Source organism: Oncorhynchus nerka, linkage group LG1, assembly GCF_034236695.1.
Source record: "Oncorhynchus nerka isolate Pitt River linkage group LG1, Oner_Uvic_2.0, whole genome shotgun sequence".
Lineage (NCBI taxonomy): Eukaryota > Metazoa > Chordata > Actinopteri > Salmoniformes > Salmonidae > Oncorhynchus > Oncorhynchus nerka.
Window position 1 is genome coordinate 24,957,842 of NC_088396.1, and position 14,288 is coordinate 24,972,129.

Genomic DNA, 14,288 nt, shown 5'->3' on the forward strand with positions numbered 1-14,288 from the left:
ACCCAAAAACACATATGCGCATGGACTGTATGTCCGCACAGGCGCAAGCATGTACAAATATGATTGCATGGACGCTCACACACATACATACACTAGGGCATTCACACGCCTACAAACATTTCCCCTAGCATTCAATAAGGAGGACTTCCCACACATAAACAAAAATGCAATACATTTCTCCATTGACGCAGGATATGGAATGCTGGACCTGAGTACTACTTTACAACTACAGTCTGCCTTCATTATATTACAGAAAAACTTGATCGACTTGAAATTAGTATTGAATGCAGGTGAAACTAAGTTTATGTTGTTCTCCAGAGCACATAAAAATAACTCTGATTTAAGCATATGTACTTTGGAGGGTGTCTATATTGACTGTGTCCCTGCTTATAAGAATCTGGGCATCTGGATAGATGAAAACCTGTCTTTTAAAAAGCATATTGATGAGTTAGTTAAGAAGCTGATAATAGAAATAGGTCCTGCCACTCGATAAATAGTAGAAAGCAGATTATTCAGTCGATGTTCCTATCGGTCCTAGACTATGGCGACATCATCTACATGAACGCAGCGGCTACTTCATTAAAGCCGTTAGATGCAGTTTTTCATAGCACACTGTGCTTCATTACGGGCGACAGGTTCAGCATTCATCACTGCATTCTCTACCAGAAAGTTGGTTGGCCCTCTGTGATGTCATCACTGCATTCTCTACCAGAAAGTTGGTTGGCCCTCTGTGATGTCATCACTGCATCCTCAACCAGAAAGTTGGTTGGCCCTCTGTGATGTCATCACTGCATTCTCTACCAGAAAGTTGGTGGGCCATCTGTGATGTCATCACTGCATTCTCTACCAGAAAGTTGGTTGGCCCTCTGTGATGTCATCACTGCATTCTCTACCAGAAAGTTGGTTGGCCCTCTGTGATGTCATCACTGCATCCTCTACCAGAAAGTTGGTTGGCCCTCTGTGATGTCATCACTGCATTCTCTACCAGAAAGTTGGTTGGCCCTCTGTGATGTCATCACTGCATTCTCTACCAGAAAGTTGGTTGGCCCTCTGTGATGTCATCACTGCATTCTCTACCAGAAAGTTGTGATGTCATTGGCCTCTACCAGAAAGTTGGATGTCTGTGATGTCATCACTGCATTCTCTACCAGAAAGTTGGTTGGCCCTCTGTGATGTCATCACTGCATTCTCTACCAGAAAGTTGGTTGGCCCTCTGTGATGTCATCACTGCATTCTCTACCAGAAAGTTGGTTGGCCCTCGGTGATGTCATCACTGCATTCTCTACCAGAAAGTTGGTTGGCCCTCTGTGATGTCATCACTACATTCTCTACCAGAAAGTTGGTTGGCCCTCTGTGATGTTATCACTACATTCTCTACCAGAAAGTTGGTTGGCCCTCTTTGATGTGACATAGGTTGATACATTGCTATGTTTTCATTTATAAAGCCCTTTTACAAAAAGTCCCACTGTACCTAACCTAACATCATTACTAAACTTTAGACATACGAGTTACCACACCCGATCTCAGGGATGGCTAACTCTGGAAATGTATTTTGTCTCTACCAAGTTAGGTAAATCATCTTTTCGTTTTTTGAAAACGTATTTGTGGAAAAAAAATATATATATATATATATTTTTCACCTTTATTTAACCAGGTAGGCTAGTTGAGAGCAAGTTCTCATTTACAACTGCGCCCTGGCCAAGATAAAGCAAAGCAGTGCGACACAAAGTTAGTTGCACATGGAATAAACAAGTCAATAATACAATAGAAAAAGTCTATACACAGTGTGTGCAAATGAGGTAGGATAAGGGAGGTAAGGCCATAGTGGCAAAATAATTACAATATAGCAATTAAACACAGGAGTGAAAGATGTGCAGAAGATGAATGCAAGTAGAGATACTGGGGTACAAAGAAGCAAAATAAATAAATAACAGTATGGGGATGAGGTAGTTGGATGGGCTATTTACAGATGGGCTATGTACAGGTGCAGTGATCTGTGAGCTGCTCTGACAGCTGGTGCGTAGAGTGTTGGAGGCTATTTTGTAAATTACATCGCCGAAGTCAAGGATCGGTAGGATAGTCCGTTTTATGAGGGTATGTTTGGCAGCATGAGTGAAGGATGCTTTGTTGCGAAATAGGAAGCCAATTCTAGATTTAATTTTGATGTGGGTCTGGAAGGAGAGTTTACAGTCTAACCAGAGACCTAGGTATTTGTAGTTGTTCACGTATTCTAAGTCAGAGCCGTCCAGAGTAGTGATGCTGGACAGGCGGGCAGGTGCAGGTAGCGATCGGTTGAAGAGCATGCATTTAGTTTTAATTGTATTGAAGAGCAATTGGAGGCCACGGAAGGGGAGTTGTATGGCATTGAAGCTTGCCTGGAGGGTTGTTAACACAGTGTCCAAAGAAGGGCCAGAAGTATACAGAATGGTGTCGTCTGCGTAGAGGTGGATCAGAGGATTACCAGCAGCAAGGGCGACATCACTGATTTATACAGAGAAGAGAGTCGGCCTGAGAATTGATCCCTGTGGCACCCCCATAGAGACTGCCAGAGGTCCGGACAACAGGCATTCCGATTTGACACACTGAACTCTGTCTGAGAAGTAGTTGGTGAACCAGGCGAGGCAGTCATTTGAGAAACCAAGGTTGTTGAGTCTGCCGATAAGAATATGGTGATTGACAGAGTCGAAAGTCTTGGCCAGGTCGATGAATACAGCTGAATAGTATTGTCTCGATTCGATGGCGGTTATGATATCGTTTAGGATCTTGAGCGTGGCTGAGGTACACCCATGACCAGCTCGGAAACCAGATTGCATAGCAGAGAAGGTACGTTGGGATTTGAAATGGTCGGTGATCTGTTTGTTAACTTGGCTTTCGAAGACCTTAGAAAGGCAGGGTAGGATAGATATAGGTCTGTAGCAGTTTGGGTCTAGAGTGTCTCCCCCTTTGAAGAGGGGGATGACCGCGGCAGCTTTCCAATCTTTGGGGATCTCAGACGATACGAAAGAGAGGTTGAACAGGCTAGTAACAGGGGTTGCAACAATTTTGGCAGATCATTTTAGAAAGAGAGGGTCCATATTGTCTAGCCCGGCTGATTTGTAGGGGTCCAGATTTTGCAGCTCTTTCAGAACATCAGCTGTCTGGATTTGGGTGAAGGAGAAATGGGGGAGGCTTGGGCAAGTTGCTGTGGGGGGTGCATTGCTGTTGACTGGAGTAGGGGTAGCTAGGTGGAAAGCATGGCCAGCCATAGAGAAATGCTTATTGAAATGTTCAAGTATTGTGGATTTATCGGTGGTGACAGTGTTTCCCAGCCACAGTGCCGTGGGCAGCTGGGAGGAGGTGCTCTTATTCTCCATGAACTTTACAGTGTCCCAGAACTTGCTGGAGTTTGTGCTACAGGATGCAAATTTCTGTTTGAGAAAGCTAGCCTTTGCTTTCCTAACTACCTGTGTATATTGGTTCCTAACTTCCCTGAAAAGTTGCATATCGCGGGGGCTATTCGATACTAATGCAGAACGCCACAAGATGTTTTTGTGCTGATCAAAGGCAGTCAGGTCTGGAGTGAATCAAGGGCAGTCAGGTCTGGAGTGAATCAAGGGCAGTCAGGTCTGGAGTGAATCAAGGGCAGTCAGGTCTGGAGTGAATCAAGGGCAGTCAGGTCTGGAGTGAATCAAGGGCAGTCAGGTCTGGAGTGAATCAAGGGCAGTCAGGTCTGGAGTGAATCAAGGGCAGTCAGGTCTGGAGTCAATCTTCAAAATGTTTTGGAATGTGATGTTTTGGTTATTTTAGGCCAATTCAATACGCTGATTAAGGACCTTTTTTACTAATGAATGTCTTTATTTTATGACCGTGTTTTTCTTTCTGCTTGCATTTTGTATTTTTATTTTGGGGTGTGTATTTTCTGTCATTCATGTAATTCAGGGATCATCTGTAAAAGAGACCTTGGTCTCAGTATGACTCCCTGATCAAATAAAATAACCCAGCATTCACAGCAGGCCAGACTCATCCTGGTCACTACCACGATCCTCTACTACATGGCCTAGTGGTCACTGTACCTCTTTTTTTGTTACTAGAATACTGCTTTAGGTCAGTTACTATTTTCCTCCTCGAGGACAACTGTTGATTTTACAGCAGGAGTATTCACATACTACAAGCAGCACTAATGTTAATTGTTATGTAGTTAAGAAGCCAATAATCACTAGAGCAGACTGTTTGCCAGGTTAAAGATTCTACACCCAGAAATATCCTGTTCCTCCGCCCACAGAACCCCTGATCAAACACGCTTCCCATCAACTCAGGCATCTGCTTCCCGCCAATATGAGACACATCTGTAAATGTATTCTCCAAATGGAGAATCACAAGACATTCCAAGGGTCCTACTCTGAATATCCTGTTAACATTACTGCCTCCAAACATTTGCAGGTAGGTCAAATATAAAACCCCAGTGTGTGTGTGTGTGTGTGTGTGTGCATTTTCCCTCAACACATTAACCCCAAAAAAGTATGGCATTTCCATGGAGACCAAACAACAGGAAATCATAATGAAATATGATATCCCATTGCATTGTGGTCCATATCCCTGAGACCTTGGCTTCTGGCACAGTAGGGTCAAACAGTCAAGACTAATGCACATGGCCTTGCTCATGTACATAAGGGACTATAGCTCTCCTTATTACCACACCATATCTCAATTAGTGAGATAGAGAGCAGCCTTCTTCCCTATGCAGTCCCACATCTGTTTGGCTACAAAGGAACATAAATATAATGGTAATAGATGATTAAATCTCACAGGCAAACATCTTAACAAGGAGGCATTGGGGTAAAGCTGGGGGATTTCCGGATATACTAGAAGGATATACTAGAATATCGAGAGTGCAGCTGCTGTGATTCCTGGGAAAGAGTTGTACTGTAGGGGGAAAACATTGGTCAGGGAGATCAGATGGGAATGAGATACTAAACAGATGACATGCTATAGGACGTTCTATGGTCAGTTAATATGTCTAAGCATCTAATCCCTCTGTGCTGAATGACTACCGCCCTGTCGCCTTGGCATCCTTAGTAATGAAATGCCTTGAGAAAATTGTGAAAAGTCATATTCTCAGCGTCACCCAGAAGCTCCTCGACTCATTTCAGTTTGCCTGTCAGCCCAGTAGAGGAGTTGATGATGCCATTCTTACTCTCCTCAACATGGTCTACAGAGGGTGCCAAATCCCATGTCAGGGTATTGTTTGTGGACTTTTACACAATCCAGCCTTACATTCTGGCACAGAGACTCATTCGGGACTTCTCCTAAGATGTGGAGCTGGTTTTGTGGCTGTTGGACTTTCTGTGCCAACGGTCACATCGGGTCAAAATAGGTCCCCACATGTAAAAACATATGCAACACCAACACAGGCTCTCCTCAGGGATGTGTTTTGTCCCCACTCCTGTACATCTTGTACACTAACAGTTGTACTAGTTCCCATCCTGACAGACACTTCGTTAAGTTCGCTGAAAACCACTACTAAAAGGACACCTAAAAGAAGAAGAGACTTGCTTGGGACAAGAAACATGAGCAATGGACATTAGACTGGTGGAAATTTGTCCGTCGGTCTCAAATCCAAATTTGAGATTTTTGGGTCCAACCGCCATGTCTTTGTAAGACAGGGTGTGGGTGAACAGATGATCTCCGAATGTGTGTTTCCCACCGTAAATCATGAAGGAGGAGGTGTTGTGGGGTGGGGGTGCTTTTCTGGTGACACTGTCTGTGATTGATTTAGAATTCAAGGGGTTATTAACCGTTATGGCTACCACAGCATTCTGCAGCGATACACCATCCCATCTGGTTTGGGCTTAGTGGGACTGTCATTTGTTTTTCAACTGGACAATGACCCAACACACCTCCAGGCTGTGTAAGGGCTCTATGACCAAGAAGGAGAGTGATGGAGTGCTGCATTAGATGATGTGACTTCCACAATCCCCCGACCTCAACCAAATTGTGATGATTTGGGATGAGTCGAACCGCAGAGTGAAGGAAAAGCAGCCAACAAGTGCTCAGCATATGTGGGAACTCCTTCAAAACTGTTGGAAAAGTATTCCAGGTGAAGCTGGTTGAGAGAATGCCAAGAGTGTGCAAAAGTATCATCAAGGCTGTTGAAGAATCTCAAATATAAAACATATTTGGATTTGTTTTACACTTTTTTTGTTTGCTACATGATTCCATGTGTGTATTTTTCATAGTTTTCATGTCTTCACTATTATTCTACAATGTAGAAAAGAGCAAAAATAAAGAAAAACTCTTGAATGAGTAGGTGTTCTAAAACTTTTGAATAGTAGTGTATTTATATGATATCATCTACTTTGGCAAGGAATGAATACATATGATTTTGATATGTATAACATGTATGCTATGTAAAAAGCTTAATAATATTCACCTGACTTAAAATTTGAAAAGGGCACAGTAGCCACATTGACATTCACTGAATCTGAAAAAGTTCCATTGCTGAACTGAACACAGGGTAGTCTTGGATGCTGCCTGACCAAAAATATCCTGTGTTCTGTCCTTGTATCACTGGTATCAGAGGCTTGGCCAGAAGCAGCACAATACACAGAGGGCCTGAGCCATGTCACATGCTTTTCATCAGGCAAAATCTGATAAGAGACTAGGACAACAAGCCTCTTTATCTGGCCCAGAAAATCACTTTATGATATTCAATATCTTATTGTAGATCAGAACCCTCAGACCTCCTGACCATATCTGGCACAAACATTACTGATCAGGGGCAAACAGGACCACACTCAGTATCTGGATAATATGTGTGAAATGTTTGATAGTATATGTGATATCAACAGATTGGTATTTTCTGGGTGACCTCAAGATTGACTGGCTTTCCTCAAGCTGCCTACTCAAGAAAAAGCTTCAAACTTTCAGTGCCTGCAACCTGGTTCAGGTTATCAGTAAACCTACTAGGGTATTTACAAACAGCACAGGAATGAAATCATCTTTACTAATGATGCAGAAATCTGCTCCAAAGCAATCCAAATCCATCGGATGCAGCTTTTGACATGATCGATTATAGTCTGCTGCTGGAAAAATGTGTTTTGGCTTTACTGTCGAACAGAACAAAGGGTGTTCTTTAATGGAAGGCTCTCCAAAATAATCCAGGCAGAGTCAGGCATTCCCCATGGCAGCTGTCTAGGCCTCTTACTTTTTTCAATCTTCCCTAATGACCTGCCACTGTCTCTAAGTAAAGCATGGGTGTCTATGTATGCTGATGACTCAACACTATACACATCAGCTACCACAGTAAATTAAATCACTGCAACACTTAACAAAGAGCTGCAGTCAGTTTCGGAATGGGTGGGAAGAAATAAGTCAGTTCTAAATATTTTTACAAAACTAAACATCGTATTTGGGACAAATCATTCACTAAACCCTAAACCTGAACTAAATCTTGTAATGAATCACGTGGAAATGGATTAAGGTGAGGAGTCTAAACTACTAATAGTAACCCTGGAGTGTAAACTGTCATGATCAAAATATATTGATGCAATGGTAGCTAAGATAGGGAGAGTTGTGTTCATAATAAAGCGCAGCTCTGTCTTCTTAACAATGCTATTAACAAGGCAGGTCCAACAGGCCTTAGTTTTGTTACACCTGGACTACTGTCCAGTCGTGTGGTCAGGTGCCACAAAGAGGGACTTAGGAAAAATACAATTGGCCCAGAATAGGGAAGAACGGCTGGCCCTTAAATGTATGCGGAGGGCTAACTTGTATTTGTGAGAAGTATTGACATGTTGAATGCACTGAGCTGTCTGTTTTAAACTACTAGCACACAGCTCAGACACCCATGCATACCCCATAAGACCTGCCACCAGAGGTCTCTTCACAAATCCAGAACAGACTATGGGAGGCGCACAGTACTATACTGAACAAAAATATGATTGCAACATGTAACGTGTTTGTCCCATGTTAAATCAACTGAAATAAAAGATCCCAGAAATGTTCCATAAGCACAAAAAAACGTATTTCTCTCAAGACACATTTGTTTACATCTCTTAGTGAGCATTTATCCTTCGCCAACAAAATGCATCCACCTAACAGGTGTGGCATATCAAAAAGATGATTAAACAGAATGATCCTTACACAGGCACACCTTGTGCTGGGGACAATAAAAGACCACTTTAAAATGTGCAGTTTTGTCACACAACACAATGCCACAGATGTCTCAAGTTTTGAAGGAGCGTACAATTAGCATGTGGAGCGCAGGAATGTCCACCAGAGCTGATGCCAGAACATTGAATGTTAATTTCTCTCCCATAAGCTGCCTCCAACGTTGTTTTAGAGAATATTGTGATACGTCCAACTGGCCTCACAACTGCAGACCACGTGTATGGCGTCGTGTGGGCGAGCGGTTTGCTGATGTCAACGTTTTGAAAAGAGTGCCTCATGGTGGCAGTGGTGGTTATGGTATGGGCAGGCATAAGCTACAGAACACAACGAACACAATTGCATTTTAGAGAATGGCAATTTGAATGCAGAGATACTTTGAGATACTCATTGTTGTGCCATTCATCCGCCGCCATCACCTCATGTTTTCGTATGATAACGCACGGCCCCATGTCACAAGGTTCTGTACACAATTGCTGGAAGCTGAAAATGTCCAAGTTCTTCCATGGCCTGCATACTCACCAGACATGTCACCAATTGAGCATGTGTGGGATGCTCTGGATCGACATGTATGATGGTGTGTTCCAGTTCCCGACAGTATCCAGCAACTTTGCACAGCCATTTAAAAAGGAGTGGGAAAATATTCCATAGGCCATAATCAACAGCCTGATCAACTCTATGGCTGTTTTGTTTGAGGACAAAAATGTTGACAGCTGTGCCATACAGGTGTGTATGGTAATTCCCGACTCATGGTGTATGAACTAATACACAAAACAAAGCTTGATTCAACAGTTGTTAATTCAAGCTCATGATCGGTAATAGTTATTACTGAAAACACTAGACAGATATCCTAACTCTCCAAAATGTTGTGTGTGTGTGTGTGTGTGTGTGTGTGTGTATATACACTGCTCAAAAAAATAAAGGGAACACTTAAACAACACAATGTAACTCCAAGTCAATCACACTTCTGTGAAATCAAACTGTCCACTTAGGAAGCAACACTGATTGACAATACATTTTACATGCTGTTGTGCAAATGGAATAGACAACAGGTGGAAATTATAGGCAATTAGCAAGACACCCCCAATAAAGGAGTGGTTCTGCAGGTAGTGACCACAGACCACTTCTCAGTTCCTATGCTTCCTGGCTGATGTTTTGGTCACTTTTGAATGCTGGCGGTGCTTTCACTCTAGTGGTAGCATGAGACGGAGTCTACAACCCACACAAGTGGCTCAGGTAGTGCAGCTCATCCAGGATGGAACATCAATGCGAGCTGTGACAAGAAGGTTTGCTGTGTCTGTCAGCGTAGTGTCCAGAGCATGGAGGCTCTACCAGGAGACAGGCCAGTACATCAGGAGACGTGGAGGAGGCCGTAGGAGGGCAACAACCCAGCAGTAGGACCGCTACCTCCGCCTTTGTGCAAGGAGGAGCAGGAGGAGCACTGCCAGAGTCCTGCAAAATGAACTCCAGCAGGCCACAAATGTGCATGTGTCTGCTCAAGCAGTCAGAAACAGACTCCATGAGGGTGGTATGAGGGCCCGACGTCCACAGGTGGGGGTTGTGCTTACAGCCCAACACCGTGCAGGACGTTTGGCATTTGCCAGAGAACACCAAGATTGGCAAATTCACCACTGGCGCCTTGTGCTCTTCACAGATGAAAGCAGGTTCACACTGAGCACATGTGACAGACGTGACAGAGTCTGGAGACGCCGTGGAGAACATTCTGCTGCCTGCAACATCCTCCAGCATGACCGGTTTGGCGGTGGGTCAGTCATGGTGTGGGGTGGCATTTCTTTGGGGGGCCGCACAGCCCTCCATGTGCTCACCAGAGGTAGCCTGACTGCCATTAGGTACTGAGATAAGATCCTCAGACCCCTTGTGAGACCATATGCTGGTGCGGTTGGCCCTCGGTTCCAGGGCCAACCGCAATGCTAGACCTGCTGGAGTGTGTCAGCAGTTCCTGCAAGAGGAAGGCATTGATGCTATGGACTGGCCCGCCCGTTCCCCAGACCTGAATCCAATTGAGCACATCTGGGACATCATGTCTCGCTCCATTGCACCACAGACTGTCCAGGAGTTGGCGAATGCTTTAGTCCAGGTCTGGGAGGAGATCCCTCAGGAGACCATCCGCCACCTCATCAGGAGCATGCCCAGGCGTTGTAGGGAGGCCATACAGGCATGTGGAGGCCACACACACTACTGAGCCTCATGTTGACTTGTTTTAAGGACATTACATCAAAGTTGGATCAGCCTGCAGTGTGGTTTTCCACTTTAATTTTGAGTGTGACTCCAAATCCAGACCTCCATGGGTTGATAAATTTGATTTCCATTGATCATTTTTGTGTGATTTTGTTGTCAGCACATTCAACTATGTAAAGAAAAAAGTATTTAATAAGAATATTTCATTCATTCAGATCTAGGATGTGTTATTTTAGTGTTCCCTTTATTTTTTTTGAGCAGTGTATATACAGTACCAGTTAAAAGTTTGGACACACCTACTCATTCAAGGGTTTTCTTTGTTTTTACTATTTTCTACATTGTATAATAATAGTGAAGACATCAAAACAATGAAATAACACATATGGAATCATGTAATAACTAAAAAAGTGTAAAACAAATCAAAATATATTTTAGATTTTTCAAAGTAGCCACCCTTTGCCTTGATGACAGCGTTGCACACTCTTGGCATTCTCTCAACCTGCTTCACCTGCTATGCTTTTCCAACAGTCTTGAAGGAGTTCCCACATATTTTTTTTATTTTTGTTTATTTCACCTTTATTTAACCAGGTAGGCAAGTTGAGAACAAGGTCTCATTTACAATTGCGACCTGGCCAAGATAAAGCAAAGCAGTTCGACACCAACAACGACACAGAGTTACACATGGAGTAAAACAAACATACAATCAATAATACAGTAGAAACAAGTCTATATATGATGTGAGCAAATGAGGTGAGATAAGGGAAGTAAAGGCAAAAAAGGCCTTGGTGTCAAAATAAATACAATATAGCAAGTAAAACACTGGAATGGTAGATTTGCAGTGGAAGAATGTGCAAAGTAGAAATAAAAATAATGGGGTGCAAAGGAGCAAAATAAATAAATAAATACAGTAGGGAAAGAGGTAGTTGTTTGGGCTAAATTATAGGTGGGCTATGTACAGGTGCAGTAATCTGTGAGCTGCTCTGACAGCTGGTGCTTAAAACTAGTGAGGGAGATAAGTGTTTCCAGTTTCAGAGATTTTTGTAGTTCGTTCCAGTCATTGGCAGCAGAGAACTGTAAGGAGAGGCGGCCAAAGAAAGAATTGGTTTTGGGGGTGACCAGAGAGATATACCTGCTGGAGCGCGTGCTACAGGTGGGTGATGCTATGGTGACCAGCGAGCTGAGATAAGGGGGGACTTTACCTAGCAGGGTCTTGTAGATGACATGGAGACAGTGGGTTTGGCGACGAGTATGAAGCGAGGGCCAGCCAACGAGAGCATACAGGTCGCAATGGTGGATAGTATATGGGGCTTTGGTGACAAAACGGATGGCACTGTGATAGACTGCATCCAATTTGTTGAGTAGGGTATTGGAGGCTATTTTGTAAATGACATCGCCGAAGTCGAGGATTGGTAGGATGGTCAGTTTTACAAGGGTATGTTTGGCAGCATGAGTGAAGGATGCATTGTTGCGAAATAGGAACCCAATTCTAGATTTAACTTTGGGTTGGAGATGTTTGATGTGGGTCTGGAAGGAGAGTTTACAGTCTAACCAGACACCTAGGTATTTGTAGTTGTCCACGTATTCTAAGTCAGAGCCGTCCAGAGTAGTGATGTTGGACAGGCGGACAGGTGCAGGCAGAGATCGGTTGAAGAGCATGCATTTAGTTTTACTTGTATTTAAGAGCAATTGGAGGCCACGGAAGGAGAGTTGAATGGCATTGAAGCTTGCCTGGAGGGTTGTTAATACAGTGTCCAAAGAAGGGCCAGAAGTATACAGAATGGTGTCGTCTGCGTAGAGGTGGATCAGAGACTCACCAGCAGCAAGAGCGACATCATTGATGTATACAGAGAAGAGAGTCGGTCCAAGAATTAAACCCTGTGGCACCCCCATAGACTGCCAGATGTCCGGACAGCAGACCCTTCGATTTGACACACTGAACTCTATCAGAGAAGTAGTTGGTGAACCAGGCGAGGCAATCATTTGAGAAACCAAGACTGCCGAGTCTGCCGATGAGGATGTGGTCATTGACAGAGTCGAAAGCCTTGGCCAGATCAATGAATACGGCTGAGATACAGTGGGGTAAAAAAGTATTTAGTCAGCCACCAATTGTGCAAGTTCTCCCACTTAAAAAGATGAGAGAGGCCTGTAATTTTCATTATAGGTACACTTCAACTATGACAGACAAAATGAGACAAAAAAATCCAGAAAATCACATTCTAGGATTTTTAATGAATTTATTTGCAAATTATGGTGGAAAATAGGTATAGGTACTCTGAAAAAAATAAATAACAATGTGCACATTTTATGGACATTTTAAAAAGTGTGTAATTATTACATTTTTATGAATTTGATATTCAAAATGTTTCTAGTAAGTGAATATCTCAGAAATAGATTAGTGAGTTGTCATCACTGTGTATTTTTAAAAACATTAAATAAGAACTTATCAACAAAAAATTGCCCTGCCTCAACTATGTTTTTCACCTACTGTACCCATTGACTGTAATGCCATTTGAAATAAATATTTACTTCCTGAAGACCACCACAGTGGACAACATTTTTTTTCATAACATGTTTTTTTCTCTCACCCCAAACACGTTGACTTGTGGGGGGGGGGGGGGGGGGGGTCTCAGGTAGTTATCAAATCTGACTTATCTATGTGGCCTTCTATGGAAATTGTCTTTCTGGGCCGCATTTTGACCAGTCGAAACCGTGCGTCTAGACTGGAACCTGCCCCTTGGTTCATGCAGGAACCAATGGCATACTCGAGGGGGGCGTTCCTGCAAATGGAATGCCTATATGCAGGAGTGCCCGCAATTGCGGGCTGCAACTATTACCTAGAAATGCTCGAGTTGAGCTGACACACCCACTGCCCGTAGAAAATCTGCATCTATAACCGTAAATGTACATGTGCACACAACTGCCCCCTCGAAACATATGTATTAGCTGAATGTGTGCTTGGAACTTGAACCTATGTTCAATCGGCCTACTGTACCCTCTTACAGGCTGACCACACTGTTCGCGTTGCGTGAGCGAGAGTTGCAAAATACATTTTGAAATCTATGTTATTCAATTATTGCACCCACACTGCTCCCGTGTGCCAACGAGTGTCTGCGTTGCCAAGGGATAAAATAGAAATCAGTTCTAGTCCTGCCTCTACCATCTCCTCATTGGTTTATAGAAGCAGGTACCATCTCCTCATTGGTTTCACCCACGTGGGTGACTGAAAGACGAACAAGGTCAGTGGTGGTAATTGGCGGAGTAGAGGACCTTGTGCATTTCAGGTAAAATAACAACTCAATGTTTATATCCCAGGACAAATTAGCTAGCAACAGCAAGCTAGCTAAATAGGACAAATTAACTAGCAAGTGCAAGCTAACTAGCTAAATTGCCATAAATGTTTAATGCTTTTCGAACTGTCACCAAATTAATATAATTGGTTCAGAGTTTGTTTTGATATTTTAACCTGCGTGTCGTGATCGCGTTTGGTATAGGGGTACAAAATAAATGTATACACGATGGCGCATGCGCGCAGCCGGTTTGGGTTCCGTGTTATGCATATGCTAATAGCGCAATTTAAACCATTAAAATGTTAGGTCGACGACTTGTCAACAATACTCCCACCATGATGAGTTGAAAATAAAACTTACTGCGTCAACTCCCGATGCTAGGATGGCCACGGAAAGACATAGAAACAGAAACCTACAAGAAAGGGGAGAGTATTACACATTTAATATACACTTTACACGGACAATTGCTTCACATAACCGGGCCCACTGAGCACACAATGTCACTTACTTCAGGCTCTTCAATTCAATCCGGTGTCTTGTCTGCATTGTCCCGCTCATCCGAACTTCAAACTTCATTATTACTGCACCTATCTTCTTCTCCAGGTGCCCCTGCCCTAATGCATATCGGGTGGGCCACGAACGAAACTGAGACAAAAA

The 14,288-nt window shown here is 43.3% G+C and overlaps 1 protein-coding gene across 1 annotated transcript in view; it reads right to left on the reverse strand.

The window, feature by feature from the left end:
* LOC115126043 (collagen alpha-2(IV) chain-like) overlaps positions 1-14,288 on the reverse strand; it is a 109,050-nt gene that overhangs the window by 94,232 nt on the left and 530 nt on the right. The window contains exons 2-3 of the mRNA XM_029655658.2: positions 14,140-14,276; positions 13,992-14,043 (exon numbers count right to left, since the gene is read on the reverse strand). Of these exons, the coding sequence (XP_029511518.2) occupies positions 13,992-14,043; positions 14,140-14,207 (120 nt within the window). The 5' untranslated portion in view covers positions 14,208-14,276. The remainder of the gene's footprint in view (positions 1-13,991; positions 14,044-14,139; positions 14,277-14,288) is intronic.